Source organism: Crocodylus siamensis, chromosome 1 (assembly GCF_052110815.1).
Source record: "Crocodylus siamensis isolate JL-2025a chromosome 1, ASM5211081v1, whole genome shotgun sequence".
In the NCBI taxonomy this organism is placed as follows: Eukaryota; Metazoa; Chordata; order Crocodylia; family Crocodylidae; genus Crocodylus; species Crocodylus siamensis.
Window position 1 is genome coordinate 211506806 of NC_143395.1, and position 16511 is coordinate 211523316.

Below are 16511 nucleotides of genomic sequence, written 5' to 3' on the forward strand. Positions count from 1 at the left end.
TATCCCAAATGTGAGCTAAGTATGTGTTGTTAACCCCGTTTTTCATCTGAGGTAAACACCTATTGCAGCTGAGCCCACTGACTGCAGTACTGCTTCATTTACTGAATATGGGTCTGAATTTTTTTCCAGAGAGATTAAATTGCTTCAGGGTCAGCTAGGAAAAAAAAAGTTGTGGACACCAGGATGAAAATTCAGGAAGCCTTGAGTCGCCACTTTTTTTGCTCAGTCAATTCATGCTACATACAGTAGGGTGAGAGTGTAGTAGCTTGTCCAGGAAATGTAAGAGGCAAGGGTTTTTTTTGTGATACCTTTTTGTGGAACAACTATATAGACCAGCGGGCTAGCAACATAGAGCCTACATGGCTACTGGATCTGGCCCACAGAGCCCGAGGACTTTGCTATGCCCATGCCTGCACCTGGACCAGAGTTAACCAGTGGAAAGCTGCTGTGGGGTTGAGCAATTTCCAGCTGTGCTCTTGCCACTACTGTTGCTTCTCCCTAGCCCCTCCGTGGTTGGGGCACAGGAGCAGCTTCCAGCTGGCAGGGATTTGTGCCAAGGTAGACAGCTGGAAGCTGGGTCTAAACTGCTGCTACTTCTATCACCTCCTTTCCCAGCTGCAGCAGAGCTTTTAGCTCCCTAACCCCTAACCCAGCTCCCCTCGGGGTAGAAGATGTGGCTGGGAGAACCAGCAGCAGTGCAGGTGCAGCTTACAGCTGCTTGGCCCCAACCATGGAAAGCCCCCCATTGCTGATGCACCACAGAAGCCATCCAGCCTGCTTTGAACTGATGGTGGGTTGTTCCCACCCATGGCTTGAAAAGGTTGCTGGCCACTGGTATAGTCAACAACAGTTAATCCAGTGAGAGATCATAAAATGACCCTTATTTCTTGCTGAATATGATGCTATCTTGTTTACAACAAAATATATTCTGTGCTTTGCTCTGCTTCGCTCTGCTTCCTGGTATCTCAATATTTGCTGTATGTTATGAGAATAGAAGCTTTCTCCCACTGAAGTCAACAGGATTTCTGCTACTTCAGACTGTATATACATACCTCTCCCATAGGTTTTTCATAGATATCCTCTTGCCATTGTGCAGCTTTCGTCTGAATAGCATCTCGTTGGAGTGCTTCTAGCACCTTTTTGGGAGTTACAAAGCCATATTGTGCTTCGAGCAAAGCCAGGTCAATTTTTTCAGCCTTAAGAACTCCTATGACTTCATCTTGAGCCTGCAGAAAGATAAAGTACAAAGTACATATTGGCATGCTCAGTGTAGTTCAGTATCTGCTCTCACATTAGATAGTAGTTTTTAAAAGTTCATTAAAGTATGTGTTCAGTACATCATAAATATTCAGTAAAGTGGAAGCTGCTTAAAACTACCAGAGGAGTATTAGGCTTTGTATTGTACTCTTAATGTTTTTAAAGATTTATTACTACAATGTGAACTCGGATATCCTGATAGTCAGTATTTTGTTAAAGATTAGGCAGATTTTAACCCTGGCTTCAGATCAACCCCTACTTTTCCTGATACAAGATTTTAGGATCAAATGACGTTAGGTATTCTTTTTAGATTTTCATGTAGTCTTTGAGCATGCTTTAGGAAGCCCAGCAGTGTTATGTTCTATGTTCACACCAAGTACAAAAGCACCTTTTGTTGTTTAAACCAGCCAAGAGGTACTTGGTTACTATCGTTACATATGCATGTTTCTGTGCTGAAGCTTGTGAGGTACATGGTGCAGAGGATGTGACCTTTCACAACATGCATTCCAAGAGCATGCAATAATGGCAGCTCTTTAAAACAAGATTAATTGCCTTTAAAGCAGGTAGTAGTGACTGGTGTATATATCTGCAAAAGAGCAAGTGAGGGACTATTTATTAGGTATTACATATAAAATACATAAGACAGGGTTTTCAGAAGTAAGTTATATTGGGTTCCTCAATTTTTGCACACCTATTTTAAGGTATTGTAAATGGTCAAAATTTATAGAAGGTCCCAAGCCTTGCTGTATGAACACTGTGCCTCAGGCATCAAAAAATCAGAACACTTTTTGAAGATGTTGGCTTTTATGAGCCCTGTATATGTAATGTATGTGTTTTGCTTTATATGGAAAATATTTGCCAACATGTTCTCACAAGAGAGCAGACTGCAAATATGTTTCCTTTGTCATACTTTTTCATACATTCTGTCACAAGCCAGCAGGTGCATGCATTTTATTATTTTATAGTTACTCTGTAACAGTCCTCACAGTGGGAACATATTGCATGTGTTTGTGGGGCTTTGAGAATGTTTGAAAGCAGCCATATACTATACATAAATAAAAATTTAAAAATGCAATTTTTCAGTTCCATGGTTGCAGGTGTTGGGAATTGGGGAAGGGAAGTGGCCATTCATAGATTGTAAGGCCAAGGACAGAAGGGACCTTGGAAGATCATTGGGTCCAATCCCTTGCACCAAGCAGGAAAGATAACTGGGGGTCAGGTGACCCCAGCAAGGTGATCGTCCAGTCTCCTCTTGAAGATTTCCAGGGTAGGCGATTGCGCCACCTCTGGAGGGAGCTTATTCCACAGTCTGGACACCCAAACTGTAAAGAAGTTTTTCCTAATGTTAAGCCTGAATCGGACTTCCAGGAGTTTGTGGCCATTACTTCTGGTTTTCCCCTTGTGAACAGGTGCTTATTGAGCCCTTGATGTACTCCCCTGGTGTAGCAGTAAGCTGCTACCAGGTCCCCTCTCAGCTTTCTTTTCCTCAGGCTGAAGAGTCCAAGATCCCTCAGCCCTTCCTTATATGGCTTGCCTTTTAAGACTCTGATCATATGGGTGGCTCTGCTTTGGACTGTCTCAAGTTTGTCCATCTCCTTGTTGAAGCCCAGAACTGGACACAGTACTCCAGCTGCAGTCTCACCAGTGCTGAGTAGAGTGGAAGATTCTCCTCCTTGGTTTTGCTGGAGGTGCATTGATTGATGCATGCAGGGGTATTATTTACCCTACTGGCTACCGCATCACACTGCTGACTCATATTCATACTGTGGTCTATTATTACTTCAAGGTCCCTCTTATTCGTGGTGCTAGTCAATTTGGTGCAGCCAAGCCTGTAGGTGTGTTGGGGGTTGCTTGTCCCGAGGTAGAGCACATTACATTTCTCAACGTTGAACTTCCATCAGATTCCAATCTGCCCAACTTGCTAGTCTGTCTAGATCTTCCTGTATCTGTAGCCTATATTCAAGTGTGACCATGCTTCCCCATAACTTGGTGTCATTCATGAACTTGGCCAGTGAGCTGTTCACCTCCCACATCCAAATCATTGATGAAGATGTTGAAAAATACTGGACCGAGCAGCGACCCCTGCAGGACACCACTCTCCACTTCTCACCAGGATGGCCCTGATCCATTCACTATGACTCTCTGGGTTGTATCCCACAGCCAGTTTCTCACCCACCTGACTGTCTTGGAGTTAAGCTCACAGTCCTCCAGTTTTCTCACGGGGATATTGTGGGATACTAGATCAGAGGCCTTTTGCAAGTCAAGGTATACAATATCAATACTTTTAACTCTAGTATTGATTTTTCCTTCAACATGTTTTGAGTTAATGCAGAAAAGTCATTTAAAAACATTTTATACTAAACCTCTAAGAAAAAAAACTGGCAATGACATAATCTTAAGCCGTACTCTTCTACTGGTTACACTCATGGTGCTTTATGACAAGCATGATGCTGGTGTTTTAGAAACTCAAATCCTAGTCATGCTGCTTCATGAGAATCTTTAGCTAAAAAATAAACAAAAAATAAAACAAAAACTTCTCTAGTTTTCTAGTTGATGAAGAAAAGCTGAAAAAATTATATAAATCAGGGTTGTCTAACTGGGAGCCTATGAGGGGTTAAGGGGCAGCACACACAGGCTTCTTTCCAGCCACGGCTGCCTCCATTGCTTCAGTGGGTGTGTAGGGGGGTACAGCATGACAGGAGGCCTGCTGAGCTCACTGCCCACATGTCAGTGCCAGCAGGGCTACTTGTGTGCTGAGGGGATTGTGCTCCTTGCAAGGTGGTGGTCCTGGAGAGCCTGTGTGGCCCCTGTAGCATGCAGTCCATGTGTGGCCTAGGGCCTGCAGTCTGTGCTGCATGCTGCCCCGGAGCCTCTGAAGCTGGATGGCTCTGATTTAAATGAACCCTCAGGAAACAGAAAGTAAAGATGAAAAAGATGTATTGTTTTATTCTGGATATCAATTCATTTTGAAGCCAAATTCATGTTCTTTCTGTGGGCTGGTGTGTGTGTGTGTGTGTGTGTGTGTGTGTGTGTGTGTGTGTTTTTGGTTGAAATTTTGATTTTGATACTACTATACACTGGAATAATCAGGAATTCGAAAATGATTTTTCACCTAAGTATTTTCACTTGAACTCAAAAGCAAAATTAAAAATAACATGGTGGCCCCAATATGTTCCTATTTTTTGCTTCCTGTACTCAAACTTATACTCAAAAGTTTGAATATTTCTTTAAAATGAAAGGAGACGCAGTGAGAGATGTCATTGTATAAAACTGCCTGGAAAATCAGGGTTTGCAAGTGGTGTGCACAACTTTGGTTACTATATGCACTTATTATGTAATATTTACATAATATTGCATAATAATGGCTGGAAGGAATTATATATATACACACACATATATATACATACCACTTCAGATGGCATGTGAGGTGGTCAAAGGTACAGACAGGGATTTATCACATAGTCCTGCAGTTTATGATCTGGTTATATAACTCTGTATTTTTATTCTTTATATTCTATTTATTATTTGTTATTTTGCACACATGCACACACACGCGCGCGCACACACACGCACGCACACATATTATAACCAGATCATGAACTGCAGGACTATGTGATAAATTCATGTCTGTACCTTTGACCACTTCACATGCCATCTGCTCTCAAACATACCAAGCTTCTAAGCAGTTTTAAGCAGCTGTTATTCCTTTCATTAAATCAGCCTGCCACAGAAATTTCTCCTTTCTTCTCTGCAAATATGAAGATCCGTTTTTACTCCCATGGTGGGCAACAGTCAGCACTAGGGCACTTGCAAGTTTAGGCAAGTTACAACTTTAAAATCTATTCTCTTGTAGCTCTCCTAGGACCAAGTGAGGTCCTGAGATAATATTGAGATAAAGAGTACATATTTTAGGACACTTTGGGCACATGTAAGTGAAACACTTTACTGTGCAGTAGAGCAAATTACTGTATAGTAAGCATCACTGTCTACACATGTATACCCTTACTGTGCAGTAATTTATTCTACTTGGCAGTTAATTTGCTACCTGCAAATGCAACTAGCAAATTAACTGCCAAGTAATTACTGCATAGTAAGGCATGTGTAGATGGCTGACTGAAAGCAAATTTGCTCCTGATCAGTCTGGCAGCAGGGGATGAGAGATTGCTTCCTGCCCCTGGGAGCTGCCTGCTGCCGGGGCAGGTTCTACCACTGGAGCTGGGGCAGGGACAGTGTCCCCCTGCCCCAGCATCCCTGTGATCATGGAGCAGAGGCAGGGAGCTCTCTGCATGGGGAGAGTTCCCTGGCCAGGCTGGAGCTGGCTGAGACCTGCCCCTGATGGGGACAGTTCCTGGCCAGCCTCAGGGTGTACAGAAAGACTGCACATACAGCCTGGAGCTGACTGGGGACTGTCCTGTTTTGGCCAGTCCTGAGCTAGCTCTGGGCTGCATATTCAGACTTTCCCATGCAGCCCAGGGGTGAATGGGAATTGTCCCAGTTGGGAGCAGGTCCCAGCCCCATAGCTTTTTCCCAGCTCTATGCCCAGATTGGGCAATTGAGGCACAGGGCTTGGAAAGAGCTATGGGGGAGAGACAGGTCCCAGCCCCATGACCTGATCTGTAGGTGGGGCAGCTAGCAGTGAGTCCCCAGTTGCTAAGCCCCCTGCCCCTGATTGAGGAGGCAGGGCCAGGACCTCCCTGTTGCCAGGGCAGGGAAACATTATCCCTGCCTGGGCTCTGCCACTAGGGTCCACCCCAGCAGCAGGCAGCTCCCAGGGGCAGGGAGCAATTTGCCAGTCCCTGCCAGGAGATGGCTGTTTCCTGGCCCTGTGCTCCTTACCAGCCCCTGGGCTAGCACCTTGGGGGAGCCTAGAGCTCCCCCTGACTGCTGCACGGGGCCTGTGTAGGGCCAAAGTGGGCAGGAGCAACTGTTGCCAGAAGTAGCAAATCTGTTCCCAAATGGGTGCATGTGTAGATGCCTGCCTAGGGTAGGTTTACTCCAAAGTAAATTACTCTGGAGTAAAACCATCCAGTAGCATATTCACATGTAGATGTGCCCTTTAAAGGGTTATTTTACTTCTCCTTAGCCCTGTAGAGTTGTACTCAGAGTAAGCAGTGCACGTATCTTTATAAGACAAGGAATCCTGGTAATAGCTCCAATAAAAGTTTTTAGTCTCCAAAGGCATTCATATAATAACCTGTTCTATAACAAATGTCATAGACTACATGGTGAGAGGGGATTGCGTGGTATAAACTTTTTATTGGTTCTTCAGTTTCAGAAAACTATTAAAAGTTGCATTACAAAGATTTTCCCATTGTGTCAACTGATGTTTTTTAAGTTTAATATGTTTTGGGATAAGCTGTGAAGATCTCTGACTTCTTCAGGGGTGATAGATTTTTTTTCTGGTATTTGGATGTATTTTTACAATTTTGCATTTGTGCTTATGCAATACTTTAAAAGGACACAGTGTCTAAAAACAAAGAAAACAGAAACAAAAGAAGCACCATCCATTTTCAACAGATTATATACAAAGGATAGACTGTGTATAAGAGGTGAATTTATGGAATATAAAACAAGAAAATAATTCACCTGCAATTCACCCTCAAGGACACTGAGAAGAAATAGGAGATCATCTCGAGAAAGGTCCTCTCCTTGCTTGGAATAGCTTCTTTGTTTATTTTCAGACGTGGGGCTTCTTGGTATAGTGCTACTTTGTGCTGTATAGTCATTCTCCTTCTTTCCCTTTTTTGTATTTACTATCCCCGTGAAAACAGTATCTTCCTTATGGTGATCTCTTTGCCTTTGCTGGCACTGTTTTGATTTGTCTGGAATTTCTGTGCTGTTACTTCTGGAGCGCATTTTTATATCTCTGAAACTATAGAGAAGAGAGAAAAATTAAATATCTCACTAATTAGGTTGTAGAAAATGTCTGGTATTTATGCAAAGTGTAATTCATCCCAGAATAGAAGTTCTGCATAGGTCTCCAGGTGCCCCTTGAGTGGGCTTAAAATCCTGCACTAAGAGTATTAATGGTCCATAGGACCTTGTGTGAAACCACTGCACTGAAATTAATATTGCTCTAACAACTAAAATACCAGTCTTGAGTTATGTATTGAGTCTTATAAGGACCCTCTGCTCTGGGGTGAGTTTCATTGTGATGAACAGAAAGCTTCACTCCTTACTCATGCTCCAGGGATGTACCTTTTGAATTGCATAATACCCCAATTTTAGTGTTAAATACAGAGAGGTGGTTGGTTGTGTTAGTCTGGAGCCAGGCAGAAGGTAGGGTAGTGTGGCATTGTAAAGACATGGTCACACATAAGGCACAGACAGAAGTTATATTTGTTGTGCTCTGCAACTGTGCTGTGATAGAAGTGCATAGCTGCAGAGCACTTTAAAAGTGCCCACTTAAGGGTCAAATTAACCCTATTTTAATGAGGGTTCAGATGAAGACACTCCATAGTGGAGCACCTTCATTAACTTCTGTTTGTCCCTGCCTGGGAGCAGAACTGGGCTGGTGCAGCCCAGCCCTGCCCCCATTGCTGTTTTCTGGATGGAAGCGGGGGAAGGAAGGAGAAGGAGCTCCATCCAGGGGTTTGCCCAACCTGTGCTGGAGGGTGGGGTGGGTAGATTCCCCGAGTTGGGGTGCTCCAATCCACACTCCCCACCCTCCAGTCCAGGCTGGACAAACTCCAGATGGAGCTCCTTCCCCTTCCCTGCCCCCCATCCTAAAGACAGCACTGGAGCTGGGAGGGAGGGAGTGGGGCTCAAGGAGAGACAGGCAGACATCAGCCTCTCTCCTCTGGATTGGCTCCAAAGTGGAGCTTGATTTCCTCTCTTGTCCCCCCCCCTTCTCCCCTCCCCTTCTCCCCTCCCTTCCATTTCCCAGACCAAACAGCGAATATCTGTTGAGTCGGTGGGTCATTGTAACTTATGACTCCTTTTGTGAAGCACCATGAGTTAGAGGGGAGCTGCACATCTGTCAGTGGCCACTGTGCTTAGAATGGTTGAAATGCAGTTTAAACCTGAAGCTGGCAGGCATAGAAGCCTGTTAAATTGGTTGAAAGCCTCCTGAAATGGTTCAAAATATACCTCAAAAATCAAGTACCAGCTCACAGTGCTCTGGTTCAGTGTTAAGTGTGGACACCAAGCATTTGATGGTCAGTCCTTAAGGTATCCCACACTTCGTTTCTTGCCCCCTCTTCCCCCGATTCTGGTATCCAGCTGGCCACTCTGGTATGCAGCCACAACTCTTCTGTTCCCCCTCTTTTCAACTTTTGTTGGTACTTTTTATCAGTGAGCTCCCTTGCACTGCTTGTTCAATAAAAGATATCTTTCTGACCACCAAATCTGTCCTCACTCCTTGCTTGACCACTTAGAATGAGAAGAGCGGGGTGGTGGGTGGTGACCGCCACCACCATGTACAAACTCCCATTAATGGAATTTCTGGTTTGTTAAATGTTGGAGAGCAAAGATTTTACTATATGTTTGTGCATGTCATAAAAATATCAAATCAGATTTTTTTTCTGTGCATTTTTATTTTAGTATTTTAGTGCCCTTTCCATCATTATTTAATTCTCACGTGGGATTTTTGTAAGAGCAATAGCATTTCAAGGACTTTTATCCAGAGCTGTCAAATTTATCTCCAGGGAAAAAGCTGGTTTTTTCCTAAAATGGAACTTGAAAATGTGGCATCAGTTTATAATCTGAACAGTATATTACTCACTTCTTGTAAAGTCCTTCAAGAGCTGAAAGGGAAAAGTGCAATATAAGCATCAAGTATTGTTCAAATAACACCTTACAGTATTTTCTCACCCTGCTGTAGGCCCCATGTAGTCTCCCACCTCTGCTTCCCTCCTCTTCAGTTATTCTTCATGAGAGTCACTTAAGATGAGACGGTCACAACAAGGAAGGATGGTGCTAAAATGTGCAAGCAGTGTCTAATGACTTTAGTCTTCACCTTAGAATGTCTCTTCTGGGACTGAAAAGGGATGAATCAGGGAGTTTTGGCTTGTTTGTTCTCTTCCTGCACGTTTTGGGTATAACATATTTGTAAGAAGGGACTGGGATTTAACCCAAATGCTATAACATATGTGGGAGAAAACAGTTTTATTTGTGCAGAAAAGGTGAAGAATTCTATGCATAATATGCTGTTTTTCTTTTGTAGGTGTGTTGAGTAACTGTGTTACAGTTGCACATTATAGCTGTGTGAGTTGGTAAAAAGAACAATCGTAACACAGAAAGTATGCTGCTGGTTGCATGAGCAATTTCCCTTTGCTCTCAAATTTGGTAGTCATCCTGTCAGTTAACTTTGTATTATGGAAAAGTCACATCTTTGGCTTGTAGTACAAGAAGGATCATTCAAAAGAAACATGTTACTGCGGACAGTTTTCATGTTTAAGAACCCATCAAAAAATTGCTGCAGAATTGGGAAAAAGTAGACCTCAACTGTCCACCTTGAAATTCTTCCCTTTCTCTTTCAGATGGTTAGAAAACCTTTTCTCCTTACAGTTCAACATGGTCTAATGACTGAGCCTTGCAGTGCTCTTGACAGTTTAGACAGAACATTGGCTGCTGCCTAATGCTTTGTCACCACTGCAGAGAGATAATCCACTGTACTGCATATCATGTTGGTGTTCTGTAAGATGACTTAACTTGTGAATGATCCCAGTGTACCTTGTAAGTTGGAAGAATGTCATTTTAAACTTTCCACTTTTGCTTTTTACCATTTTTACATTTACCAACTTTTTCCATCTGCATAAAAATTAATTAACAGAAACTATTTTTAGAGGTCAGGATTTTAATAGTCCCATGAAGTTTCTGAATATCAATTGTTTCCCAGCACCCTGAAGGGTCTGTCATCTCTCCAAAGTCAGGACTTTGCGTGTTAGCTTAACAAGTGGAAACATTTGCCCTTTGCATGTCTGTCTTAGCCAGTCTGCATTACAATGATTGTGTTAAGGCAACCCAGTTACAGCAGAAATGACTTGCAACATGGTTAAAAATATATTCTTCCCATATGTAGTGTAGGTGGCAGTTTATGGTGTAGAGGCAATGTTAGCCTCATCTCAGATCTCTTCTAGAGGTTGTCTTGGAGCTAATTCAGGCTGTAATATATATATTTTATATGTATTATATAAAAGTCAAAATGTATGTGTGTCCATAAGGTGACACATACATATTGACTTTTGTAAACCTTTATTACAAATTTGTTGTACAAACCCCCCCGAAAGGTAAAAGTGCAAAAGTGTGCAGTCCTTCCAGCAACAAAAAAGCATGTCATGAGAGATTGAATCTCCTTCCCCCTCAATACCCTTCATGGGGTTACATGTTTAGGACTAGCAGTACATCTTCCATCTTTCAGTGCATATCCCCTTGATGGACCAGCATGACACAAACTGATTCACATTTTGTTGCAAGGTGAAGTGTCCAAACTCAAATGTGATGCGTGCCTAGACCAAGAAATGGAAGAGTTGAAGGATATCATTGAAGTAGGCCCCCACGAGTTGGCTTCTGCAGCTTTTCAGGGTTACCATCTTGGTCTAGCCCAGCAGGAAATTGGCCAGGCAGAGCATGCTCCCCTTGGCTGTTTAGTATAGGATAGTGAAAATATACATGGTCTCAGAGAAACGTAACTCTAGTGTGCCAAAGAGGGTTCTATGGTCAGCAAAGAGTGGCTGCAGCCAGCGGCAGTCTAGGGAGGTATGTGTTGTGATCACTATGTTTGTTAAGTGGCCATGTTTGCCAATCAGAAGAGTTACACAGAGTTATATAACAGTTGCTAGGCAGACCATAGTTGTTTTTCTGCCATCAATGTAAGAGATAAGCGGTAGCTAGAGCTTTGCACAAGGCGGAGTCCAGCGTGAGTCAGTCAGTGCCATGGGCCTATCGAAAGGTGCCTCACACAATCACACCACTGCACATCACCTAAGCTATAAAAGGAGCCTGGACCTCATCGTCAGGGTCCTTTCTGCATCCAGCGGACTCGGAACGATTCACGGCAGATTAATACGGACACGGATCGGCCTTCGGAGTGGCCAACTGAAGGAGGACGCAAGGACCCGCCTGACCCCGGCGACCTGAAACCCCAGAAACCACTCACCAGCCAGGTTCATCAGTCTCACGCACCATTAGGGCGTGTGAGGCGTGGTGAGTTCTAGCCACTGCGTGGCTACATTGATATTCAGTAATAAAAGCTACCAAGCCTGTTCACTGTTCTCCCGCCTATTCGTGATCTGTGGTAAGCCCGACCAGGGAAAGATCCTGTAACAGTATGGAAGAGTCCAGGAAGGTGTCTCTTCTACCTCCTCCTCACAGAAAGAGCAGGCCACCAAAACTGTTGGGTCTAGGTGGTGGACAGAGAGGTGCCTATGACTGAGGCCCTGTGCAGCAGTTGCCACTGGAGGTCACCTGTTTTCTTGGCAGTGGGCAGATTGTACAGGGTGGCATTGCTCTTGTGTTGCTGCCTCTAGGCTCTGTGCGTAGGTTATGTCAAGGTGGACAGTGAAGACGTGGATCGCAAAGCAGATCCCACCAGTGTTCTTATTGGGCACAAGGAGGGACAGCAGGATACCGGGCCTGCTACTCTCCCAATTCTCCATGGTTGGAAAAATAGGCAGCAATGGAAGGGGGCAGGGTTTGTCTAGCAAGCTGCCATTAGGGAGGGCTCACTATGTGCAAAGGTGGTTATCTAAGGCAGCAAGTGCATCTGTGGGGACAGCAGCTTTCACTTCAGCCAAGAGGCACAAAGCAAAGTGGACAAAGTACAGGCCCAGCTGGTTGGCTGATGCTTTTGCTGAGTGCCAGGGGAACTGGGCTCAGTTGAGGAGGTGGATCAGCTTGATGGTGTGTGACCATACCAGGGAAACAATGAGGTTTCCAGAAGCTCAGCTTGGTGTGTGTGCTGTTAGGATAGATTATGGACCAGGGGCTCCTGCAGGAGCTCTAGAAGTTGCAGGTGCCTGTCCTGGGGTCTTAGTCAGAAGGAGGTCCAGCAGACCTGGCAAGGCTGTGATAGAAGGGTGGGAGGGCATCCCAGTTCAGATGATCAGGTGTTCAAGAGGATATTTCTCTGTACCATTAGCTGGAATAGTACCATAGCAGCTCAGAGTGAAAGCTGGTAGCTGGTGTTAGAGGAGAGGAGGAGGGCTGGTGCAAGGTATGCCCCTTGCATCAGAGCTCCTGCTGGCTGGGTAGGCATTCACTGCCTTTGCATTACATAGGATCTGCATCCCTGGTAGTGGTTTTCAGACATCTTGTCTTCTGTGGTAGGGTGATTGTGCTCCTGCTTACCTGATGCAGTGCAGCTCTATAGACCTATGCTGGTCACACTGACAGAGAAGTGAGAGCATTTTTTACTGCTACCTTCATTTACTCTCACTCCTGCTCTTGCTCTCTCCTGTTGGGAAGTAATTTCTTCAAATAAGCCAAGGATTTAATGTCCCCATCTCTTTGTGCTTTTAAAAGAAGTTGCTCTTTTATGTCCAAACATGTAAGCTGCCTTTTTTACATATAAAGAAGAAATTCAGCGCTCATTGATGGACAAGTAATCTGTGGGATAAAAATATGCTCTCCTTAAGAGCCACATGACAAAACGACTGAATGTTTCTATCATGTTAACTCGATCTCCACCCTCTCAAGTTGTATTGAAAGGGAGGCGAAACTACATTTGTCTCTTTGGCAGCAGCAAACAAGCAGGTGGCTCAGAAATCCCTGCTCTTTTTTTTAATGGGAAAGACTGAAATATCCTGCAGAGATGACTTCACCATAGACACCAAAGGGCTTTAAGAGACAGCCATCCATTCTTCCTCTCCTACCCTGTTTTTCCCGTAAGCATGTTCTCTTTAGTACAGATTGACTTATGAACTAACAAATTCTCTCACAGGAGCAAATCTTCTGTTATTCCCATGGTAAGGATCCTGGATTATTGAGAGTTTGTCATTCTTTCCAGGAGCCTGTGACTAAAAAAGGAATTATGTGGGGTTTTTTAAAAATTTCTCTTAAAGGGATATAGTCAGATTACTTCAACTGAAAGGCAGGCCCCTTCCCCACCTGGCCCCTCCTATCCCTTTCTTCCCTCCCCCCTGAGCAAACCTGCCTTTTTAAAGAGCTGCAGCACTGGGCCAAGGCTTTCTCTCCATGCTGATACTCTGTGAGAGCCTGAATGACCAGAGTCTGACCTTTGGCATGAGGCAACTATCAGGAGGCCCTTATGAAAGAGGAAGGCACCAGCTAGAATTGTCTTAAGAGATGGTAAGAGTTTCTTATTAGTGAGAACTGCTACATATGACAGTCTAAGTAATGCCCCCTGAGGATTTTCCTGACATCAAAGCTTTCTGGCTTGATATATTTCTGTGCTTAATGACTTTTTCTCCTTTCCTGCATGAAGACTGTGCTTTCTGGTAGATCAACACCACTTCCACAATGAAGCATTTTCTTTTTGGATTGGCTACTGTCCAGAGAACTTGCATGACAACATTGTCATGGCCCGTCTCCAGAAGGATGTTTTGGTTTTACCTTAAAAGATTATCTCATCAGGGCCGTCATCACACTGGTTTTATGGACTGTTTTGGGGTATAGGCCTAGGAATAAATGGAAAGAGAGGGAACAAGCAAGCTTTTTTTTCTTGAAACAGGCAACACATGGGGGCTCTCAAGGATTTGGCAAGTGTTTCCATTCCTGTGCAGAATCTGCAAGGTAGGGAATTAATTATCCAAGAGAATGAGATGCAGGGGAGCTTTTCAGCTTGCTCCCTACAATTGAGCCTCTTGGCATGATGCACGCAAATACCAGGGAATCAATTCAAAGGGAGAGAGAGTAAGCAAACAGCTTGAGGTTTTTCTTGCTAATCTAGTTGTGTGACAGCTAGTACTTGTGTGAACTGGTACTTAGTCTTAGTATCTCTTTCAAAATCCTGCATCTCCGGTCTTACCAACAGTTCACAGTTCAAGAGAGCTGCCTTTAAAAAAATAAATAGAATATTGCACATACTGTACACATGCAGTAACTACATATTTACTGAATTGTAGCCTTTAGCATACAAATCAGGAGTCTCAACATTTTTCATCTTAATAGACAAAACATTTTGAGAATGCCATCGTCTCTAGCAGTGGTCCCAGCAGTCACCTTTTCCTTTACATGGATCACTTCCTTTCTCATTCATGAGTATGTGGACAAGCTCTTTTTGTTCACAAGCACATAAAAGCTGCTTGCAGATGTTAAACACTCCCCCCCCCCCCCAAAAAAAAAAGTGCTTTACTGGAAGAAGCAGCATGTTACTTTAACGTGGCTCCACAGCGTCTTTACAGATCAGACACTTCAGTGGGACTTTTTGGCATTTTTATCTAACAGCTGATTCAATCTATTGATTCAAGCTATTAAATAAAAGAGCCCAAAAAGCCCCACCTAAAGCACCTGATCTATGCAGATGTTGGGTGAGCCAGGCCTAAGCTAACACAGTGCCTCTGCTGGGCATGTGCTGGGCTTGGCACAGAGTTTAAAGTAAAGCACTGATTTTTTGGTCTTTTTTTTAAATGTCTACAAGCAGCCATTATTATATTCCTGTTGCATGGTAATTCTCAACCAGGGCATCACAAGATCCTTTCACAGGAGCTGTAAGGTGCCACAGTGTTAGCACTGTTAGGTTTGCAAGTAGGATTCACAAGATAAACCCAGAGATTTCAGACAAAAAATCCATAGTTTTTTGCAACAGAAACACCACTCTCTTATTTTTCTATAGTCAAAGAAAGAGTGAAAACTAAGAGGTAGCATTTTCTGAGGAATGCCTTGCGTTTATCTTGGGATGACTCAGCAATAAAAAGGTACAGAATTACTGCTGTAGCAGCTATCATTACATGTTAGTATTAAGATACACAGTCCTACCACTTCTAACTGCTCATTGGGCTAATAGCCATAGAATGTGGATGATATGACTGGCATTAGTGTCAAAAACTATGCGTATACTAGACGGCACAAAATAGCCAGCACATTTAACATGACATAAATAATGACTTTTATCACTAAGATTTGCAGGGATAGCACATGGTTAGCACTTCTAATATGCATGGCTGCCTTCATTAGCCCTGGGCATTTTCCGTGGCGGGGACTGTAATTGTAACAGTTTTAGTTTCCAAGTGCAATGTCGCATCTGGAAACAGAGTGTGCCAGCAGCATGTGTCTAGCCAGCCCTCCTCCTGCCAGCAGCAGTATTGGGTGATTCACTGTTGTTCAAGAATCACCAATATAAGAATGATCTCATGTTGATACTGTGGTAACTTGAGAACTGCTGTCCACAGCACCAGCACTCTGAATGCACACTTCACATACCCAAAATGTGTTTTAACATGTAAACTTTAAGCACTCATTTTTAATTGATGTATAATGTGTTGAAAGAGGTGCGCTTCCAGTCGAACACTACCAGCCCTTCTGTACATTGTTATTAGATCAAAGTTAACTGGCAAAATTGTAAACCTTTTCCCAATTGACAACACTCTTACAAAGCCCAATCCATTTCTTCTTGAAGTCAGTGTTCAAATTCAGATTAATCTGAAATGCTGTAATGTACACTTACTTCTGGCCTCTGCTAATGCAGACCTTCTCCTATACATACAGACTTTATCTTGCACCTTTCTATTGATTGCTCTTCTTTCTAAACCCACCGGCTTTCCTGTTCCTTAGTGTGTTGTACTAGCTGAAATTCCTGTAGGTATTAAGTAGGTCACACTTGGGCAATGTGAAGTATTTCCTTTGTGTGTGTGTGTGTGTGTGTGTGTGTGTGTGTGTGTGTGATGCATGTGTGTGTATGCATGTGAAGACACACATACACATGCATGCTTCACACAAAGTTGGACATAGGAAGCTGGAAGCGGGTAGACCTTTATCTAGATTTATCTCTGTATTTGGCTCACTTGGGATTTTGCTGTTGACTTCAGAGGGAGCATGGCTTGGAGTTACAGTGGTTCTGAAACTAGATGCGCATTATTGTTTGGCTGTAGCAGAGATGGCTATGCCAGACGGATTCTGTTTCTCAGGAACTTGTAGATTTGGGGAGAAGGAACATTAATCTATGTCGTACTCCTATAGGCTAGTTGAAGGGAGGTTGTCTGATTCAATTCAGTTGCTCTTGAGGTATCATAGTGTAAAAAGAGTATTATTATTCACATGCTTAGTTTAAATTTAAATACTTTATATGGGTTCTTTCTGATATTTTGAACTCCGCATGGAACTTGTTCTTCAATGAGGAGAAATGTTTTTAACGT

The 16511-nt window shown here is 43.4% G+C and overlaps 2 protein-coding genes across 7 annotated transcripts in view; one reads left to right on the forward strand and one right to left on the reverse strand.

Moving 5' to 3' along the window:
* The window catches only part of CMSS1 (cms1 ribosomal small subunit homolog), a 383380-nt gene that overhangs the window by 132583 nt on the left and 234286 nt on the right, over positions 1–16511 (forward strand). Inside the window, exon 1 of one of the 3 annotated variants that reach the window (XM_090055875.1) lies at positions 13361–13506. The exons of the other annotated variants lie outside the window; for them this stretch is intronic. The gene's annotated coding sequence lies outside the window, so the exon portion shown is untranslated. Of the gene's footprint in view, positions 1–13360; positions 13507–16511 lie in introns of those variants that run through there. 3 annotated transcript variants of the gene reach the window in all.
* Positions 1–16511, reverse strand: part of FILIP1L (filamin A interacting protein 1 like) — a 324599-nt gene that overhangs the window by 129808 nt on the left and 178280 nt on the right. For all 4 annotated transcript variants that reach the window (XM_090055823.1, XM_090055814.1, XM_090055796.1 and 1 more), the window contains 2 exons: positions 6844–7129; positions 1053–1226 (listed from right to left, as the gene is read on the reverse strand). In XM_090055823.1, coding sequence (XP_089911949.1) covers positions 1053–1226; positions 6844–7113 — 444 coding nt within the window. In that variant the 5' untranslated portion in view covers positions 7114–7129. The remainder of the gene's footprint in view (positions 1–1052; positions 1227–6843; positions 7130–16511) is intronic.